This window comes from Squalius cephalus (assembly GCF_949319135.1).
Source record: "Squalius cephalus genome assembly, chromosome: 20".
Lineage (NCBI taxonomy): Eukaryota > Metazoa > Chordata > Actinopteri > Cypriniformes > Leuciscidae > Squalius > Squalius cephalus.
Window position 1 is genome coordinate 12,378,219 of NC_137141.1, and position 23,649 is coordinate 12,401,867.

Sequence of the window (23,649 nt, forward strand, 5' to 3'; positions counted from 1 at the left end):
AATGCATAATAATAAATTGCACTAAATTAATGTAAAGCATTGGCAATATTGCACAAGTATGCATTAGGATATTAATCATTCCGATTTTAAACAGTCAGTTTATAATATAGCCTAATATTTGGTGCTTTTTCAGTTTTTTAAATAAATATATAATAATTTTTAGCATTCATCCTTATTTAGAGTAGTATTGATATTTGTGGCCTGTACTTCTGCTGTAAATCTGTCCTTTTGCTCTTGTTATTGTAACTGTAACTATTTTTTGAATCAAAGCAATCATCCCTGACTGTTGCATTCCATTCAGATTGCCTGTTTACTGCTGCAGACCCTTGGGTGACTGACTGTACTTCCCTTTCATACACAGGAGTCCCTGTGACTGTGTGATTGTTGAGACCGTTTTGCAACTGAGATGAATGCCTTAAATAACTCTGGGACCTAAGCTGCATATGATTTGTTGCTCATAAATTACACACTGTTGTTCGCACTACCACATGTTCAGTAACCAAATCCATATCTATATGGAATGTTCCACTAGTCTGTATTTTGGTGTTCATATGAGGTCGTTTTATTGGTCAACTTTAGAGTTATGCCCATAACTAACATATTAAACTTCACTGTTTGTGCTACAGAATTAAACGATACCTCAGACTGTGTGGTTTGTGGAGGAGATTTTACCTCCTCTATTACCTACTCTTAAAAAAATCACATACTCTTACAATGGAGGCACCCAATCCTTATTGTAGGACCAGAATATAATAAGCAATTTTAAACATTTATGTTACTGAATGTTTGCAAAGCACTGCAATATTATAAAGACTAGTTTAATATTGCGTTGATCAAAGACATCTTTTTTTTTTGTTGCAAATAATGGGCCCCAACTACATCCATTTCATGCATTAAACATGCAATTCATCATAAAAAAAGCACAATTGGAGTGGTACTATCTGAGTGTGTGATTATCACTGCTCCAGAGACAGTATCTTGTACATGCTACTATTTAAGTGTTATGCAAAAGACTCTGTCAAGGTGCCTTTGTTCTGTATAAAAGAGCAGATGTCTCTCTCTCTCTGCCTAAAGCAGTTGAGGAATCTCTGGTGTCAGAGGAATCTCTGGAGCCAAACAAAGAGATCTGAGCTTTTTGTAAGACCATCAGTTCATCTCTTATACTGGGTTCGGTTTTCTAAGGTTTACACGCTGCATCGAAATCAAAGCCATTCCTCCAGGTGCTGTGCAGTTCATTGACTCTTGGCTCAAGGTCTTTGCCTTTCTCTGAGGATTCGACATACAGCGATTGCAAAAAAAGTTTCTGGAAAAGTGCGTGATACAGCCGTTGGTCCAGAAATTCCCATGAGAGATGCTGAATGAGAAATGGCTTAAAAACCGCATGCATTTGAAAATAGTTTATGTTGTTCCAGCACTCTAAGGCACTAATATACAGTGGATATATGGAGGTCTGTCAAAACATCTTTGGAAAGATGATAAATCAAAGCAACAACCTCAATTACAGTGCTTTGTATATCGGCATGTTCAGCACAAATTGTGGTTGTACATTGGGGCTACATTCAGCTTACACTAGGATAATAAATGTACATGCGTAGCGTCTTCAACTTTGGCTTTTTGAAACCTGCATTTTTGAAGGATAAAACTGCAATAAATGGAAAGACAACCCATATAGTGGGGAAATGGTCTAAGATGGCAGAATTAGAGGAGACTACTTCATAAACCAGGTGTTGTTCCTCTCATTTCTCCATTGACCTGTTCTTAAAGTGGCATGTGATTGATGTGAGAGAGTGTTCTCTGCTGGGATGTTTGCTTTGAAGAGGTGGTCTGGCAGAGGTTTTAATGCATTGAATAAAGGTTTCAGATGTTGAACAGACAGGTGCAGATGTTCAATAAGCGAATTTGTATGTGGTGTGTATTGTATTGCACTTAAAATGTTGAAAACTAAACACCTTGTGCATGTGCATACCTTTATTTTTGTTAGAATGGCACTATTATGTGTTCATCTTGTACAGATGTTATGCAATCTTTAATTATAAAACAACAACTTTGTGTAACTGCAGGCCGTTTCACCAAATTTTGGCATTTTAAGCATGTTATTACTCGGTTCTTATGCAGTTGTAATGGACGCTGTAATGGAAATGCTATTGAAACAATACATGGCCTGTTTACTGTTTGTAGATTTGTGAATTTTATATTTGAATTTGTTCTTTTGCTTCAATCAGTGTTTTGCTTTGAGTTTATGTAGTTCATAAGGGATAGTTCACCCGAAAATGAAAATTCTGTCATCATTTACTCACCACCAAGTTGTTCCAAACCTGTATGAATTTTCTAAGAACACAAAAGAAGATATTGTGAAGAATGTGTTTAGCAGAAGAAAGACATTCACACAGGTTTGGAACAACTTGAGGGTGAGTAAATGATGACAGAATTTTTGGGTGAACTGTCCCTTTAACAAAGTATCATGGAAAATTTCTAGCTCATAATATTTTTTTAAGATGACAACACCACTTTGGGGCAATAGCCTAGTTAGTAGACTCATTCTGCCCGCATTTATAGTCTCTAAGGTTCTTTAAACAAAGTATTGCATAATAAACACTTTTAATAAGTGGTCTTTATTCAAGTAAATTTGTTGCTGTAATTTTCCAACTCATCTTTTACTAGCTAAATAGATATGTCTATAGTATAATCACATAATTTATTTGCAGTCATTCACTGACTCTGAATGTTGTTGTAATCTAATTATGGAAAAGTTATGTAATTTAACTGACATTTTGCTTAAACCAGAATTGAGTTTGTCTTGCAATTTTTGGTGTCATCATATATTTGTGATTTGTCCTTTGTTTAAATGTTCAATTTAGTTTAATTTTTATATAGCCTAGGCTATAGTTCATCATTCAAATAATGCTATAAAATAATGATATAATTTTATTCAACACAATCTAATGGCGATTCGTAACTATTTTATGTTTTGGCGAATTGATGGCTAATTTGTTTGAATTTGTACTTTGTCATTCATGTGTTTAGTGGTGGGGTTAGGGGAACTTCATGCTTAATTTTTTAATAATAATAATACATTTTCGTACGTTGTTTAGACAATTTTCTGTTAGTAAAACCGCATGTTAGTTTCTGTTAGTATTTTCTGTTTTCTTTTTAACATTCTGTCAAGGGTCTGATGAAAAATAGCCTTTTTGTTTAATTCTGTCACATTTACATCTGTTTATTAATGTCCCTGTAAACAAATAAAGTACAACTCGCATGATAAGAATTCATATGAAATCGCCACCTCGTAAAATAGTTATGTTTTCCCGTGAGATTGGGTTATTATTATTATTGGGTTATTATTTCACAATGTGTGACATTTAAAGACTCTTTGTAACTTTAAGGATCTTGTAATGCACATCATAACTTTTGTTATTTCTCATTTTCCATATAATTCAACAGGTGACGTTGGAGAAAGTTCTGGGAATCACTTCCGCTGGGAGCCGTGCTTTGGCATGTGATCCACACTCAGGACTGGTTGCCTACCCTGCCGGGTGAGTAACTCAGTTTTATATGATTGACATTTTTAGCAGTTTTATGTGACGCACGCTTAAAGAACAAGGCTATGTGAATGTTGTCAATGGAATGATGATTTATGACTGTGAGTCAGATCTCACCTTGGAGGAGGTAGTCACATAAAGTTGGTTCGATTTGTAGCACATTGCTTAAGACAGAGTCGTGTGGATACCTTCGTTCAAGAAGACCAATGGAGGATTTTCCTATTGGCGAACAAGAGACTACAGAGAGGAAAAGGAGAGAGATAACAGTCTGATAACAAATGAGTGTTCTCAGAGGGAAATTAGGTGTGGTACAAACAGGAAGTTCTGGATCTGAAAGAGGAGTTTGAGTGTGTGCTTCAGACAGGGCCTATAACCTACTGAGGGCTAGTCTAGCATTTTACAGAAACAATTCAGCTCTCAAAACATCCTGTAGGGGCTCGGTTCTCTCTCCAAATCATGAATGCAGCTTGATTTTAGGACATTTTTGCCATCCAAATGGATTGAATTAGAGCAGTGGCCAAAAATAATTTCTTTTGCCATTTTTTATTTATTTATCTTGTGCACCTGGCCTTGTGATTTACATTCTTCCACATTCCTCCAAGTGTTCCACTCACATTTTTTGTACCATAGCAATACAACAGTATTGTCTAAAAATACCTTGGAGCGTCATGTTAATGCCATGGTGTATGGATAAGGCTTATCATACAGTTATCTCTTGATATCATCACTGTACAGTTCTAGAGTATTTTTTGTTAAGTCATCAAAGGCAGAACACATGATCAAGACAATCTGATGAAACCGATATTAAACATTTTCTTTAGGAAGAGTTAAGGCCCGTTCACACCAAGGACGATAACTATGAAGATAACGATAAAGATATAATTCTAAAAATCGTTCTCCATATTAAAGAATAACAGAGTTCACACCACAACTATAACGATAAAGATATGAGGAACGATATCGTTGGGATCACTTTCAGAACGATTTTTTTCCAGCTGTCGAACGATAAAACACTGACAGCCAATCAGAATCCATTCTAATTTAAAGGTCTCGCGCATTTAAAATGGATCTGGATCATCCGGGCGCGCGCATGCTTAGAATAAAAAGACCGTTATCGTTCGTTGGTGTGGACGCATAGTTATCTTTATCGTTATCTTTATAGTTATCATGCTTGGTGTGAACGGGCCTTTAGACTTTAGAAAGACTATTTATTTCACTTTTCATAGATTAAATGGAATGGATAGTTCCAAATCAGCAAAATAAGTGAGTGTTGTAAAATGCAGTTAAACTGTGGGACGTGTTTGATATTAAATAGTGTTATTAAAAGCTCATGAAGCAGCAAAAGAGATACTGATTCCCAGCTGGCTTTCTGTGTGCGCACTCCGAGTCGGAGCCAAACGCAGATAAGCAAATGGGCTTCGGATACGCGCCTAAACGCGTACACAGAAAAATGTCAAAATGCCTTTTTGGAGAGTATTCATGTAAACACGATGGGTTATGTCTTAAGTAAACGTACACAGTTGAGAAAGAAACACGTGTGCAACAGTATATTGGATCCATGCATAGCTTTTAAAGTGACAGCAGCATAATATTCCTGCTGCAGTCTGTCATTAATGTTAATCAAATAACATTTGACAATGGAAATGAATAACTTAGCTTTAATAAGGATTAATCAATATTTGATGTGTACAGTAAGACTATGTAGTGTTATTCACATTTGATTATTATTATTTTGTTGTTGTAGGCTATTACTTATGTGATTACCACTGTTTCTGATTACCTACATCTTCCTGAAAAACTTAAAGGTGCAGTCTGTAAGAATGACAGCTAGTGGTCAAAATAGGTACTGCAGTCCAAATTAAAAATATCAGAAATCGTTGTTTCCCCTAGCCCCCTCCTCCTCAGACCCGACGCTCATGTGGGTCGCCAGTTTAAGGACACACAACAAGATTGAGCGCAATTTGTGGCCGAGTAGACTTACACACTATAAGTTGACAAGTTGATTTATCCGCATTTTAATATACTCTCATTATAGAGATTTTTAGATGATACCGAGGCTTTTTAGGTTGTGTGGAATCTGCAATCTCTGACCCAGTTTGTTTGCTGGCTGCAATACGCTGTTTCCTGGTAACTGGCATCCCGGGGTGTCGAAATACTATTAGGTGAACTGGCAGTGGGCAAGATCACACAGACCAAAACAAAAACCAACCGACAACATGGAACATGTAAAATAACTGTCGAAGTGTTTTTCAGAGAAACGAGTATGTGAACTTAGCATGTTTCCTAAATATCTGCAAACATATTATGGTATTTTTATGCTTTAGTAGAGTGAAAAAGTTACATACAGCACCTTTAAAACACTGTTTATTTAATTTATACTTTTGATCTGTTGTATTTATTTGTCAGTTTTGTTTGCAATTAGTTTATTTGTTCTTATTGTATTGCTGACTGTTTACTTGTCTTATGTATTTATTTTGAGGACCTGTTTCTTACTAAAATTAACCTAGCATTAGTTTTTGCTAAAGTATCGATAATTGTGAAATTTCACTGACATTTAAAATGACTCATATCTTGAAATAAGACTTTGATCGTATCGCCCACCTATAATCGTGATTATGATTTTTGCCATAATCGAGAGGCCCTAGTTCCAAAGCATTACTCTACCAAGCTTTAGTCAGTGGTACTCCAGCAATGCTGCCTATGTATAGTATATAACGAAGAAAAACCTTCCTCTTCCATCACATGGTGCTTGTAATCTGATTAACTCGTTAAGCTCTAGTGCTCTGAACCAAATTCCTAACTCTCAGTTACAATAACTTGTCACTCTTCTAATGGGGAGGAAAAGTTTGGAAATTAAGTAATCAATACTGTATATGTGCATACTTACAAGTTTGGGGTCAGTAAGATTTTATATTATGAAAGAATGTAAAATGAAAAGTGATAAAAAGTGATTTTTATTCATCAAAGACTCCTGAAAATCATACATCACGGTTTCCACAAAAATGAGCTGTACAACTGTTTTCAACATTGATGATAATAATAAGAATTTTTTCCAGAGCACCAAATCAGCATATTAGAATAATAATAATAAAAAAAACTTACAGATCCCAAACTTTTGACCAGTACTATATATTTATAATACCAATATTTATAAATATGTGTGGCAATAGTGATTGATTCACTTCACCACAATCGTTTTCTTCATAGATCGTTGTGAAAGGATGTTTAAATCACTTCATAGAGTGTCTTAGTCTGCCCAGGAACAGGAACTACTAATAATACTGTTCATTTTGATTTCATATTTTGCCTCTCGAGCTTTGTTTGGTGGCCAACCCTAGAATTTTCCATCTCCTTATTGGAAAACAAGGCTGTCAGGGATAGAAGTGCAATCCATTCAATATGATTGTGTTGATCGCTCTGCTGATGAAACATTAAAAAATGCATGTTTAAAAAACAAACATGGCTTATGAAAAATTAGATGTGACCTGGCTAGAACCTTAAGACAGTTTGTGACATACTGAACAAACTGTACTGCTATCTGCAATCCGTTGACTGCAGTATAGGAAACTAGGAGCGCTCTTCTTATTTTTAAGGCTCACACAGCTCCCATAGCAAACTCCACCCTATGCTAGGTCAGCAGTTTGATTTGAGCCAAGCGAGCATTTGGTGCAGATGTCTTGGCTTGCAATAGGTTGGAAAATTAGCGCAGGCTTATGCAGCTGTCACAGATAAACAGACCCCACATGTATATTAGATACCAAGCTGGTTCTCTAAGAGGGACATGAAATGCTTTTTTATTGTGTGAAGACTGTGCCGTTGCTGGAAACAAATGTGATGTTATCCGAGGTTGAGTTTTATGGTGCTGTAGTTCAATCGAGTGCGTGTGCACATAAGTAGCTCCTGGAAATAAAAAGTAACCAAGTCTGCATTGTTAGTTACAGTCCTTCACAAACTGTCAGCATCAGATATTCCCCAGGGGTGTGTTGTTCTGATTTAACCATGACCTCGAATGTCATCTGCCTATAAGGTGGTCAAAGTGCATTTAATAAAGCATCTGAGATTAAATAAAATATTGGATTATTAATATTAGAGTGAAATTTGAATGTATTTTCAGGTCTGAAAGAGCAGTTAACTCCATCTGGACTCTCTACCATATTAATTAAAGATGAAGGTTTCTTCAGGGAGCTGTCCTGTTTTCATGAATCTTACCTAAATGAGCACATTTGTCCAAGGACTAGTTTTTTAAGAATAGTTTGGTTCCATCTGAATGATCTCGGGATATTCACACTGCTGGTAATATGCAGATTTTTATTTTTATTTTTAACTAATGTTGGAAACTTACTGGCCAGTATGATATAAGATTTGGGTCACTTGTGCAGAACCATATTTGGTGCCAGTAAGTTTGGTTATTTATTAATGCCATGATTGCCATCAGGAGTGAATTTAATTTTATTTTATTTGTATTTATTTTTTTGTATATAATATTATGAATATTTGTTTCACTCTTGTTGGGAATAGACCACTCGTCAGTGATTTGTTTTGCTATGAATGTTGGGTTTCCATGTTTTATGGGGACTTTCTAATGATAGACAATGTTTTATTCATACTGTACAAACTGTATATTCTATCCCCTAACCCTACTCCTAAACCTATCCATCACAGAAAACGTTCTGCATTTTTACATTTTCAACAAATAAAAATCACATAGTATGATTTATAAGCCATTTTCCTCATGGGGACTAAACAATTTCCCCACAAGAACAAGGATTTTGGATATTGCCAGCTTTGTGGGGACATTTTGTCCCCATAATGTAGGGTTTACCTGGACTACACACATGTCTGGTTTGATTTCTTTGTGGGGACTCTCCATAGACATAATGGTTTTTATACTGTACAAACTGTATATTCTGTCCCGTTACACTAACCCGACCCCTAAACCTACCCATCACACAAAACTTTCTGCATTTTTGCATTCTCACAAAAACTTATTATGATTTAAATATAAGCTTGTTTCCTCATGGGGACCTCAATTTAGGTCCCCACAGTGACACGTCCCCATGAGTCAGTGTGCAATCAGGTTGAAGTCCCCATCGGGATAGAAAAACACACACACACACACACACGTACACGCACACACGTGTTTAGAGAATCATTCCATGAGCCTATTTAAACTCACTGTCATGATTCTTACAATGTTTTTACTCTTTGTCTTGAAGCGAAATGCTGTAAAACTCCATATTAGGAATTGTTGAACAGTAATGTCAGTGTTATTCTGAGGGGTGAGTAGTGTATGTGTGCTTCAGGATGGACTCTTCCACAAAACCAGGAAAAACAGGAAAAACCAGAAGCTAACTGACTCGTCTTTTTCATTTCTCAACATTTTTCTTGGAGATCCAGAGGAAGTTATGCTTGCACCTGTTGTGTTTTACCACGAGTCTCTCAGTATAGGTTTAAATACTAGGCTAGTGTGTAATCACAGGCACAACCAAAAAAAACAAATTAGATTAGAATCATGTTTATGTATGGAACACACGTACTGAAGTAAACTGATCAATTTATTGCAAATATTACAAGGTCATTTATAATAATAGTGCACCCTGGGCCAGTTTATCCATTTCTGCAGGCAGGAACTTCAGAGAACTGTATTTGAGTGTTTGAATGATGAATGAGTTCTGGTGTAATGCGGCGGTCACTGTAGAATAGATATGAGCATAATGAATAAAAGGCCTTCTGTGTTAATCATAGATGCATGAAAATGTGTGTCACAGTCTCTCGCCCTTGTGCTCTGCGGTAAAGTGGGTCAGTAGAGCTGAACGAACCAATGCGATGAGGGGAAACGAAAGAAAAGAGGATGACGGATGCAAGGAAGGAAGGAAGGGGTGACATGGGCTGAGTGAAAAAATAAAGGAATAGGAGAAGAGGTTAGTTTAGCAGCGTCGCTGTGGTGTGTGTGGTCGTTCTCTCTGCTGCATTGCAGTATTCAGCGCTCGTGAGGCTCTCCGGCTCCACACACACTCTCTAATGACATCTCACACTCTGAGAGGAGAGCCGCAATCTAAAGACACCCCCGGGAATACAAAACAAGTAGAAGCCACTCACGCTGGAGATAATGTTAGGATAGATTAAAAGTATCAGTTTTACTCTGAGTCTGCTGTCATGTACTTGGAAAAAGCCTTTGTGGACAATAATTGAAAATCAAACACGCTGTTGGCTACTTGTGAAAGTGTAAGTGAATGAGAACTGAATCCAATCGAACTGAATTTTGATGTCACATTTTCTGCTGTAAGTCATTAGAGATCATATATTTGCATACGAATACAAGCATCACATGCAAAACATACAAAGTCAATGCATTCTCTCTCTAGCCATCAGTTTAACTCCCTTGAAGGTCACTGCGGAAAGGGAATGCTATTTGCAGGGCCACGCTATAGAAAAGTAAGCAGTTGAATGATCCCTTTACTAACGGTCTCTTCCACAAGGTTGTTCGTGATCATGGTCACTTTAATGAAGAAATGTTGCCATCTGTGACCCTAGAAGGTGATTTTCTTTTTTTTACCAACACTTATCTTCATGAGTTGTGAATTAAACTGGACATAAAAAAGCTATATCTGATGTAAAAGGCTACCATAGCAAACTTAAAGGAACATTTAAATATATATATTGAAATTAATACTTTTATTCTGCAAGGACGTGTTAAATTGATAAAAAGAAATATTTTCTAACAATCGAAATCTTTACTATTTTGAATAAATGCTGTTCTTTTTAACTTTTTATTCATCAGTGAATCCTGAAAAAAGTCTCACAGGCTCCAAAAAAAAAAAAGCATGCACAACTGTTTTGAACAGTGATAATAACTGAGTATAATATTAGAATGATTTCTGAAGGATTAATGATGCTTAAAATTCAGCTTTGCATCACAATAAATTATATTTTAAAGTATATTAAAATAGAAAACCATTATTTTAATAATATTTCACAATATTACTGTTTTTTTCTGTATTTTTGAAACATTTGAAACACAAAAACATAAAAAATAGTAATGTTTGTTTCCAAACTTTTAACCGGTACTGTGTATGTGTATATATATATATATATATATATATATATATATATATATATATATATATATATATATATATATATATATATATATATATATATATATATATATATACACACACATACACACATACATACACACACACACACACACACACACACACACACACACACACACACACACACACACACACACACACACACACACACACACACACACACATATACACACATACATACATATACACACATACATACATACATACATACATACATCATAATATTGCTATTCCATTGGGGACAATAGTGGCACAGGACAGATAATAGGAAGGTTGTCTGAGCACAGCGCAGCACCAGGTCGTCCCTTCAGTGCATAATCCTCTGCCATCTGAAAACGTGCTGACTGCTGGGCACAGACGCACAGGATTAGGGCGTCCTGGTCACCATCTGTCTGGAGCTGAGGAGCGAACAGGCCTGGATCAATGGGGAGGACCTGCTAATAGCCAGACTTACGGCTGGACTCGGGCTTGGAAAGCAATACTCCTGGAAGTCTTTGATTATGATGGGGAGTGATGTTGCGTGTGAGCCTCACCACCTGTCCCTGTTTTATCCCACTCGCCAGATGGAGCAGGCCTACAACTGTCCTTATTTACTGGCCTCAACATTTGATCTGCCTCGTCTTGAACTCTAGTCTCTCTCTCTCTCACACACACACAGAGAGAGAGAGAGACGCACAATAAACTGTCTACATACAGAACAGTTGTGAAACCTGAGAGACCATAACACAAGCTGTTTAGGATCTGGTTATCTTTAGCCTTTGCCATACAACAGCTTTGACTTTGTTTGAAGATTTTGATCTAGAATGAGTGGACAATCTCTTTTTAAATCAGACTTGATGCTGTTCATAGTAATGCTGAGTCAAATATTCAATCAGCACATGAGAACCTGTTGAACCTGTCTTTTAACTGGAATGATAGTTAATGCTTCCTCTTCTTTATGATTAGGAGTTCATTCAAATTTCTAACCTTAAGCATTAAACTTCATGTACTGTAACTTGTCTCATCTTATGTTTTTTTTATTCTATTACTTTTCTGAATGATTAGACAATTTTTGTCTAACAAAATGGGTGGAAATGATTTATTTCATATCTAGAGACAAAGGGACAGTTTTTACGAAGTATAAAATTCTTCTTAACTCTTATTTTCTTCTTATATTCTAAGTTAAGAGGTTAAGAATAATTTGTATTCCAAAAAACTTCAGAATATATATATATTTTTTTAATCTTTTTAAATCTTTTTTTTCTTAAGATTGTTTACATTTTTAAATCTTTTAAATCTTTTTTTTTTCTTAAGATTGTTTAAAAGACAAAATTAAGAATTTAAATTCCTGGGAAAAAAAAGTTCTTAAAAATCATCATAAATAACCTTTTAAACTAGGATAATTTTCAACTTGTCTTAAAACCTCAGATAAAATGTTTAATGAATGTATTGAGTTGCTTCAAATATGAAGGATTACAGCATAAAACTATAGCTACAATGAAAATGAATAGTACTAGTGATGTGCATGAGTTCGACAAGAACCACCATACAATCATATAACACTAAAGTATTTAATTTTATACTTTAAGAATGTTTTAAGAATTTCACTTTGGAACATCCTTCTTAGAATCTATCTTAAGATGTGAATCTGGCCCCAGAATATCATAGAAATTGGAACTTGGACCAAAGTAAGCAACACCCTAGCAACGACCCAAAACACTCTAGCAACAGCCTAGCAACACACTAAAAAACACATAGGGTTTACCTATGTGTTTATAGCAACACCTATATATGAAAACCGTATAGCAACACCCTAGCAACCACTTCAATACCCAAGCATTGTGTTTGTGAGCTTTGCCTAATAAAGCACCACTTATGTCTTCAAAAACATGTATTGTATAAGTTGTTGCTCTATTGCAGTTGACAATACTTGCAGTTGACAAGTACTTGACAGCAAGCTTTGAGTTTGAATATTGTCTAATTATTTTGGATATCCATTCATAGTTTGCTTTTTAGATTAACAAGCTGCTACCAAAATGTAATGTTACTCTTTTTTGGAGTATGATCATTATAGAGGGTTTTGGTGGCCTAACATCAGCAGTCATTTGTTCGATCCGTGCGCTTCTACTCGACTTGGCTTATCTGATTCCCTGCTAGGTGAGATAATGAGCTGGATCAGCTTTTTCCGGGCTGCATGGAGGACACGATGGCACATGTGGGCCCTTCCAAGTGTCCCAATGCATGCACACGCAAGAGACACGAGGATTGCTTGCTTGCATGTTTCTTACAGAATCTTATTATGGTTCATTTAAACTTTGTCAAGTGTGTATGTTTAAAATGAAAAAAATTTAAAAAAATACAATGACGTTTACATTGTGTGGAAAACTTCAGATTTTCATAGAAAGTGATGATCAGTGATGATCTACTGTTAATAATGTGGTGAGACAGTGAACATGTTGTGTGTGTGTGTTTATAGAGTAACATGAATCCTCTCATTGGCTCTGTGCATTGAATCTTTAGTCACAATTGAGTAGATTGCTGAGAGTTGGGGCATTCTGTCCTCATTTCACCAGAGAGAAATGGCATTATTGTCCTGGTTCAACACTAGTATGATTTTCCCAAAGCAGGCTCTTGGAAGGAGATGAGTCTGTGTGAAAATGTGTGCCAGTGGGATCTTGCATCTCTAATAATAAAAATATGGACACACAAAAATTGTTTTTGTTTCAGTTGTTGATTCTGGTGGTGACATTTTATCTAGATCCTCATCGAGTAAAATGTGAGTCCTTTCAAAGATCTAGATTGTGATTGATTTCTGGTTAAAGTACAGATAACCAGTTTTGGCTGACTGAGTGAACAAATGGATTAGTGTTTTAGTTATTGAAAACAAATTGTTTTCTGGTATTTTATAGTTGTAATAAAGCTGAAATAAAGTTAAAATAAAATCTAAATATTAGGTGAAAACTTAAACAAAAAAAATGTATTACAATAATTACAAATAAAACTGAAATGAAAAATAAATAAAAATATTTTAATAAAATTATAAAAATGACAAAAGTACATAAAATTACTTAAAATAAAATTCAAAATAAAATAGAATTAAAAAAATTACTACAATAGTATATAAATAATACTAAATACACTGAGATTTAATAAAAGCTTTCGTTTATACCAGCTCAAACAATGATGTTTATCCTATATCATCTCATAACATAAGCACTGAATTATTTTTAGAGTTTCCCTTCTGATATCTGTAAAAACAGGCTGTGCTTTGGGTGCTTTTGTGGTTTATTTTTGAAAACAGAATCATGTCTCAAGACTTTTCAAGAGACAATTCAATGCCTTGGTGGTGTGCTAGCTGATTAAAGTCTATGTTCTCTTGTTAAGGTTCATTTGCTGGCTCGACTTATTGTAACCTAATTGCTTTCCAAGAGTGTTGAGGAAAAACTTCTTGCCCTATTGAAAAAAAAAAAAAATTTTGGAAGAAGTTGTGCTGTTGGCTTATTTATGTGACATTTAAGGAAGCTAAATATAAAACTGACCTCTGTAAATCAAAATAATTTGTCAGCATGCAGCAAACTAATGGTTCAGAATTTCCATCCGTCCAAAGACTGTAAACAAAACTCAAACAAAGCAGAATATACTGTTCAAAGATATCCCGATTACACTTTGCAAACCGATTCAATTTGTTTAAATTGAATTAGCTAGGATAATGTTACAATGAACAACACTTTTTAAAGTAGTTATAAATAAGTTCATGTGAATTCATAAATATTGTTCAATGGGTAACACTTTACATTAAGGTTTCATTTGTTAACATTGGTTAACTACATTAACTCTCAATAAACAATACTTTTACCGCATTTATTAATCTTAGTCAATGTTCATTTCAACATTTACATCTTTGAATCAAATGTTTTGTCTGTTAACATTAGTTAATGAACTATGAACAAAATATATGAATATTTTTTAAGGATTCAGTGTCGTAACAAACCTCAGCTTCTGTAGTTCTTCCTCTGAAGTGCACTTTGAAACAACTTGTAAGCACAGTTATGTTTCCCTGGCCTGCAGGTTGATAAAACCTGTGCAGAAACAGCCAATCGACTGTTTTGAAAAACTTTTGCCAATATTGAGGTCAATGAAATGTCTGAGAGTGGTTTGAGTGAATGGTGGGTGGACACGTGTAAATACAAGGTCAGGAATATTTGCTGACTGTGCACTGATTCATATCAGCTTATCTTTGTAATGGGATGAGCCGCAGACGCTCTTACAACAGGCTTGCACAGTCATTGATCCGAGCCCATTCAATCCCATAAGCAGTGTGGCTTATATATAGTGTAGGAGATCCATTAATGGTATTACTTGCCAACAGTGAAGGTCCGTTTGCCATGTCTCTGGCATCAGTGGTTTATGGAGACATGAGTAATGTGCTATTGAAGCATGAGCTCATCTGTTATGTCCCTCTCTTCTTAGACGTGCTCGTAAAGCACGGAGCGGGACGACAGGGAGGCTTTGACTTGACGGATTCCAAACGCGGCTCTTCTTGTGGTCGGGGGAGACTGAGTGCTTGTGTGGCTTTGTCTCGCTCCTCTCTGCTACTGACATCAGAAGAAAGACTGTAGCAGTGCACTTGGATCTCTCTTTGTGTGTGTGTGTGTGTGTGTGTGTGTGTGTGTGTGTGTGTGTGTGTGTGTGTGTGTGTGTGTGTGTGTGTGTGTGTGTGTGTGTGTGTGCGTGTGTGTGTGTGTGTGTGTTTAAAATCGACCTATAGAGCTGGACCTCAGCCAGTGGAAGAGACCTTTACTCTGAAGATGTAGTTTCACCGCAGCAGACGTTTGAATATCTGTGTTAAACCTGGTCCGCTTTGCACATTAGTTTATTCGGTCTAAGAATCCCCCACTTCCCGAGAAACGTGAAACTGTCAGGTGCATTTTTGTGTGTGACGTTTAGCATAGAATATATATGAAATTGATGATGCCAACAAAGTTAATAAATCTAAAATAATGAAATTCAAGTGGGTAAGAACTCTGTAATATGACTTACAGATGTCATAAACAAAGCAGAATATAGGTGTGATTGAGGATATCTCCTGTACTATATACCTGATATACCTGTACTTTCTACTAAGTATCTGTCTTGTTCAATGTCATGAGCCTTAAAGGGGTCATATAATGCCATTTTTGTACAAGCTAATATGATTCTTTAGGGTCTAAATTAAAAGTTTGTAATATACTTTAATTAAAAATTCTCATTAGTATTGTAAGAAAACACTCATTTTACCTGGTCAAAAACAGCTCTGTTTTCAGCAAGCCGTTTAAGTGCATGTGTCTTTAAATGATAATGAGCTTTGCTCACCCCGCCCCTCTGTTCTGGGGGGCGTTTTGCCACAACAACACACGTGGAGTGTTGCCTTGACAACAGTTGAGGGTATATTTTGAAGAATGGCAGCGGGAGTCTCTGAGGACACTGTGCAACCATATCAATTTGAACCGGAGTCGGAAAACAGGACGTTTCTGAATGGTTGGTTAACGTAATGTTACTTTGATCTAACTTTGTGTGTACTGGCAGGGTAGAGTAGTGAGATACGAATGCTATGTGTTTACTGATGTATACGTTAGTTCATTGACAGATTGATGTTACAGCTAATGGTCATGAAAAACTTTTTTTCGGTAAATGTAGGCTTGTCAGTGATGCGTAACATTATCTATGCAGTGTTAGGTACAACTGTCAGGGCTGAAGCACTAAAAATTGACTATGACAGTCATTAGGCACATAAACAACACATACTCAGACAGGAGCTAATACCTTTTTCAATGTTCTCGTTTATAAAGCAGTCTGGTGAAATGAATGATTCGCGCAAACATGAGAGCATTGACGTTGATCGTGGGGAATATTCCCTTCGAAAACAAAACTCAGCCACTGCGTCTTCAGCGGTTCGGATTTAGGAACATCAAAATGATGCTGTGTTTGTATTACACACAAGAACAGAACACCACAACTGCTCATAGACAGTGCTCCTGCGTATCAACAATGACGCGCGGACTATGATTGACAGCTCGCTCACGAGCGAGGGCGGGTCTGTGTTGAAACGCTGCTGTCAATCAACAATTGTGGGAGGGGTGTCCGACCGTGTGACGTCACACGGTCGAACGGGTTGATTTGAGATGGGGGAAAACATATAAGAAGATTAAAATAAAAACACTGGATTGATTTTTATCATTTTATGATGGTTGTGTACAGGCACTGCCAACACACATTTCAGTACAATCAACTTGTAAAAGTGCATGTACCATTATATGACCCCTTTAAAAATGTGTGTGTATTCAATGAGCAGCCCAGTTGACCAGCGGCCCAGTCAAAATATATGAATGGATCATAAACTGCCAGAAATAGCAGGGAGCCTGAACCTTGCACTTTTTATAAAGTTATTTGCAATTTTTTGCTTGTTTTTGTTTATTTGTTTATTTATTTCCCCTTAATTATGTATAAATGATAAAATATGTAGATTTAATAAATGTATATATAATTATTTATTTTTTTATGCTATATAAAAATTATATTCAATTATAAATTATATAAAATGTAATGTTTAATTATAATTGTATATTTAATTATAATTTATATATTTATATAATATATTATAATTTATTAGAAATTTTTACTTTTTATTGCAATTAATGTGTCTGAAGGAGGTTGAAACGTCATTTGGGTGGTTGAGGACATGGCAGGGTGATTTTGTTTTTATGAAAACTGGTTTAAAGCACTTATTGTCTCTGTATCAGCGTTTTACCTTTAGTATACGGGACTTCAGCATTTTATTTATTTATTTATTCATTTTTTTTGTGGGAAGATTTGTCTGAGTGTACTACAGATCTGCAAATGGCTAGCATAGACTTTATAAAAGTGTTTCTGTTCCCCAGGATTCTGCAGTGGTCATTGACGAATTTCCTCTGTCTTCTGTTTGTCTCAATGCCTTCCTTTTCTGTCTGCAATACAGCAGGTCATTTCCCCCACCTGACATTGTCTCAGACAGTCTTTATAGGACCAACTCCACTGTACTTCCATTTAAAAGTTTTCAAAAGGCTTGTTTGTTTTTCATTCTTAAAAAGGATTGTTCCTGTATTTGTGAGAAGAAAGACACAGAGGACAAGCTCAAAACCCATACAACACAAAAATCACACAAAGCAAGCACACTAAATACAGTACTAAGTACCATAGTACACTTACATATCAGATGGTAATACCATGGTACTTTGATATCATACTCCTACTGAATGTTTACCAGAAACATAAACCATAATACATATAACTCCAAGGTACTTCAAAGAATGCCATGGTAATATCATGGTAACTGCTGATAGGACCATGTTCCAACGTTTCAACCACACAACTTTGCGATGCTGTTTGCGAATGTTCGTTGGAACTATAGTTTCAGGAAACACCAACTCATTGATCTATACTGATAACGACAGAACCATAGTTGGCCAACGATGCTTTCGGGAAACGCAGCCCTGACTGATAAGTTAGACAGATATGATGCTATGATTACATTTAATTTTAGATCATAAAATCAGATATAATCATGTTTAAATTAGTCTGATTTGTGCACTCATTCAGTTTTTTTTTGTTTCTCGTTCTGAATTTAGGTAGTAGAAAACAAAAACACTAGGGTGTGAAATTTTGTGCTTGGGACTTAGTGGTCAAAGATCTGGGCTGCTAACCCAAAGGTTGTCACTGAGTAAGACTTTGGAGTGAATGTCAGTCACCATAGTAAAATGTTCAATGTTTTGTTGTTTTGGATTGGAAAGTGTAGTTTAATGACTATTTGACCCTTTCTTTTTGTCGTTTTATAGGTGTGTGGTGGTGCTACTGAACCCTAAGAAAACCAAACAACATCATATCCTCAATAGCTCCAGGTGAGACTTTCATACTTTTCTAACCAAGCACAACATGGATAAATGTCACCTTCTTTGGCTCATTAGCTCCACTAGTGTGCTAGTACATTCATTCCAGCGATGTCTATTTAAGCACTTTTATATTTTAAGGGCCGTTTCACACAGAACAGCAAAAACAGCAAAATGCAGGTCTAGAGATGGCTTTTTTTAAAGCTGAACTTCTTTTAACTTAAGCGTTGCATTTTTAGAACAGTGTGTCATGTGAGACGCTTCAAAAGACATAAGCGCAATGGTTAAAGATGTCCATCTAGCACGTTTACATTGAAAAACAAAAACAATGGAAAAGTAGCGCAGTGGAATGGAAAAACGTGTTCTGTTCGAAGTCTGCGTGAAATGGAAGTTTCAATAGAGGGTTTTCACCGACGCCACGTTCTGTGCGGTAACCCGGATGCGCGGCCATTATGGAGGCACTCTGTGTAAACAACTGAACAGAGTACAATGGAGTATTGTGCGCTTTGGATACTTTAAGTAAATGTAGCCATGTCTAAACAACAGAAAAGCTCATCAAAACGTGTCCAAGATGCAAAGGCATATAGGGAAGGACTTGGACCACAAGAAAAGGCGTGATATTTCGAGAAATTACGATTTATTGGCGGTGCAGAATCAGACAAGTCCATACTGGACTTCAGGATTCATGTTGAGCGTGTGATTGGTTGTGTGCGCCAGAAATATACTATTTTGGGGGGAATATTGGCAATTGATTTCTTGATGTGCAAAGATTGTGATGGGTATTGTACCATAGATAAGATTTGACTTGTCTGTCCAAGCAATAATTGTTTTTACTATTTACTATTAAAAATATTATTATCATTACACTAGAAAATTTGTTATGAGCCGCTGCAATCAACATTTCACAATACCTGACAAGAAATGTGCCGAACAAATCTGGATGTTGTCCAGATTTTTATCTTGTAGATCTTGGTTGAGCTTTGCCAACCACAAGCGCCTCCTTTCCTCTGATAACTTCTGGCATTCCTCTCCCTGGTTTTTAATAACTTTTGGAAGTTGATAATATTCCAAATGTTTTTCTCGGTCTGTCCTATAATGGTACAACCTGAAACACGGCAATAATGAACCATTTTCCTTGACGACGTTCGGGATATACTTCAGTGCCTGTGCTTTGTTGTGATGGGGAGTGCCTCCAATATGGCGACTTCGGTCTGATGACGCATCGTGAAAACCCTCTATAGTCTTTTCTTTTCCTATTGTGACGTATATCCAAGTGAAACGGCTTCTCTGACAAAATTTTATAAAAAATTAGGTAAGGACTTGATTTTGTCCATGGGGAATTGATTGGATGGTTGTGGTTTGCTATTGCTGTGATGTCATGTGAGTGACAGGTTGCCCCACCCTCGTGCCAGTAAACACATCATCAGAGAATTTGAGATGTATTTAAATAATGATGTGCATTGATAAATCATTTATAATAAGTACTGCATTATTCCATAAAAAATGACAATTGTCCATTTTGATTTCATGGTGACTTTAAAATAATGAACACAACCCCATCTGTCATTGGTTGACCAAACAAATAGTCCTGTCCCAAACTCTTTGCTCATGGTTGAGCAAATGCTGTAGTGTCAGGCTGCTCGAGTTGCTCAGACATAATAATTATTGTGATAAGCAATATGTGAACAGACAGAGAGGAATTCTCTGAACTAGCAGGATACATGTCCTTCAACATTGCCTTAAATACTTCCTTCCGCTCTCTCATTTCACAGGAAGACCATCACTACACTCTCCTTCTCTCCTGATGGCAAATATGTGGTCACAGGCGAGGTGAGTATTCAATATCTTTGCTTTGTGGTTGCCTCACATGATCTAGGAGGAAGTCAGGAGCTCTGGAGCAGTAACTCATGCTGATGTAGCCGGGCTGTATGAAAATAAAGTTCTGTATCTTGCACCTTCAGGCCTGTGAAATGTCTGTGTGCTGCAATCGCTGTGAGCAGTGACTAACTATCAGTGTCATTTGTCTGTTGCCAAGTCAAGTACAGACAAATGTGATGACTATTGCTTTCCTTCCGCAATTCTGCAGCACTACTAACGTTTGGATTAGGGGGGATTTATTGCTTTGACTGCCATATATAAAGCATGCAAAAGCATGCAAGATATGTCCAGCTTGAAATAAAACACATACATAAAGTATTACAACCTTCAGAATAAAACTGATTGAAACAGCAAAAAAAGTTCAGCATAACATAAACATAACAGAAAACAGTGTTTAGAAAAATGACATAGTTTAAAGAAAACATGAAATGTAATTGGCGACACATTGAACAGCTGTAATCTGACATATTACCAAGTTAAACAGAATATTAGCAGGAAAAAACTTTGGATTTGATTGGATCATTTGGTGAACTGGATTGATATTATTGATTTATTATTATTATTATTTTCCCCTTTATGTGCAGGCTTGGGTGTGTCATCTGAGTAGAAAATGGTGGTTGAAAAAGTTATTACATTGTAATCGAGTGCTACAGGGTTTCTGTGATCCTCGAAATATCAGGGCATTTCAAAAGTGTGATTTTTCCAGGCTTTTGAAAAATCAATGGAAAAGTCATGAACATTTAGTCGATGTACATTTTTCATCTAACAAAAATCATCTAGTGGGTGCAATCTCCAAATAAAATTGTTATATTATGGATCCACTACTTTAGCCACAATGAAAACATTTTTTTTTTTTCATAAAAGGATAGTTTATCCAAAAAATAAATAAATTCTGTCTTCATGTCGCTCCCTGACTTACTTTCTTCTGTGTAACACAAAAGAAGATTTTGAGCAATGTTTGGTAACCAAACAGGTCACACTTTACTTTAGGGTCCAATTCTCCCTATTAACTAACTATTAACTATGACTTTTGCCTCAATAAACTCTTAATTACTTCTAGTTAGTAAGGTAGGTGTTGTAGTTGTTAAGTTTAGGTATTGGGGATGTAGAATATGGTCATGCAGAATAAGTACTAATAAACAGCCAACATCCTAGTATTATGCATGCTAATAAGCAACTAGTTAATAATAAGAATTGGACCCTAAACTAAAGTGCTATCACCAAACAATTTTGGTAACCTTTGACTTCTATTGTATGGACAAAAAAAAAAAAAAAAAAACACTAAGACATTCTTCAAAATATCTTCTTTTATGTTCCACAGATGGAAGTCAGAAAACGGCATGAAGATCATTCAATCATGACAGAATTAAAAAAAAAAAATAGTTTTGTGTTTTGGGTGAACTATCCCTCAAGAATAATGTGCATTGATGAAGTGTTCATAGTTTTGCCCTGATGGCATAACACTAATGAGTGGAAACAGTAGTGTGAACACTGACCAGAGCTGTTTGTACTTGGTTTGCAAGGCTGAACATGAGCACATATCCTGTCTGCTTCTCTAATCCACTAAATCATGTGGACGGGTGATTTTGTTTGTGTGGGTAGTTGTACATTGGTGTGTGTGCGTGTGCGCGTGCGCGTGTGTGTGCAAAAAAGTAATCCTTTCCGTATGAGAAGAGTTTCTTACTCCAGCATGTGAAAGGGATGTGAGTTTGTGCTTATCGGCTGCCATGGCAACAGGCGGCACCGTGCCAACCTGCACACAGACTGCGTCTGCTGTCATAAAAAGGTGAAAGCGAGAGCGCCAAGAAAGGGCAAGGAAGAGAGAATGTGGGGAGGAAGAGAAAGAAAGTGTGCCTGAAGCAAGAGACAGAAGCAGTCTGGAATCGACATATGTCTGCCCACTGTGGTTTGGCCTCTGACCCCACATTCTCACTGCGAATCTCCTGCAGCACTGAATGCACTGAAAGCAGGATGTTGTGTAAGATTAATCGTAATGACTCGGTTTGGTTTGCGGTGCTTGATCTGTCTTGATTGGAGTTACGTAAGTTGGGATCATTGAACTGACCTGCCTCGACATCTCTGTTATCGAGTTCTTAATGTGTTGCACAAACAAGCATTGCATTCTCTTGAATGTATATTTTCAATACATCAAAATAAAAATCTAAGTTTCCCTGCCATAGAAAACAAGGAATGTTTTCTTTTTCAGGGCTTTAAAAGTCAAGGAAATTTCTATAATATATTGAAAGAAGTCTGTTATGCTCACCAAGGCTGCGTTTATTTGATCAAAAATACTATAAAACAGTAATATTGTGAAATGTTATTACAATTTAAAATAACTGTTTTCTATTTGAATATATTTTAAAATGTAATTTATCTCTGTGATGTCAAAGCTGAATTTTCAGCATCATTGCTCCAGTCTTCAGTGTCACATGATCCTTCAGAAATCATTCTAATATGATGAATTGCTGCTCAAGAAATATTCCTTATTTGCCTGGTTTCACAGACGAGGCTTAAAGGGATAGTTCACCCAAAAATGAAAATTCTGTCATAAATTACTCACCCTCATGTCGTTCCAAACCCGTAAGAAATGGTTCATCTTCAGAACACAAATGAAGATCTTTCTGATGAAATTTGAGAGCTTTTGGTCCCTCCATTGAAAGTCTACGCAACTACCACTTTGATGCTTCAAATAAAGAGTTCATAAAACTAATCCAGATGAATTGAGTTTTAGTCCAACATTTTCTAAAGAGACAATCGCTTTATATGATGAACAGATTGAATTTAAGCTTTTATTCACGTATAAACATTCATCAGTTGTGTTAAACAGAAGCTCAAACATGTTCGCTTGACGTGAGAGAACCAATCAGGTTCATTCTCGTGTGTTACGCAGCACGTTTGAGCTTCCGCGAGAACCAGTGAGGTTCAGTTTGGGTGTACTATCCCTTTAAGTGCCTAGTCCTGGACTAAAATGCCTGTTTTAACTGAAAGCAACTTAAAATATGTCAGTGCCATTGTTTTGTCTCAAGATGCACACCAGTAATGTTTTTTCTAAGGCACATTTTAAAAAGTTACTTAAATGTCCTAATTTAACTAAGACCTAATCCTGACTTAATCTAAGCCCTGTCTGTGAAACCAGACCCTTACTTATAAAGTGGTGCATAACATTTTTGTGGAAACCATTTTTGTTCAGGATTCTTGTAGTAGAAAGTTCAAAAGAAATTTTTTGTAACAGTA

General features: G+C 36.3%; 1 protein-coding gene across 4 annotated transcripts in view; it reads left to right on the plus strand.

The window, feature by feature from the left end:
- The window catches only part of mapkbp1 (mitogen-activated protein kinase binding protein 1), a 55,319-nt gene that overhangs the window by 799 nt on the left and 30,871 nt on the right, over positions 1–23,649 (plus strand). For all 4 annotated transcript variants that reach the window (XM_079852625.1, XM_079852624.1, XM_079852626.1 and 1 more), the window contains exons 2-4: positions 3,442–3,533; positions 18,487–18,549; positions 20,310–20,367. In XM_079852625.1, coding sequence (XP_079708751.1) covers positions 3,442–3,533; positions 18,487–18,549; positions 20,310–20,367 — 213 coding nt within the window. The remainder of the gene's footprint in view (positions 1–3,441; positions 3,534–18,486; positions 18,550–20,309; positions 20,368–23,649) is intronic.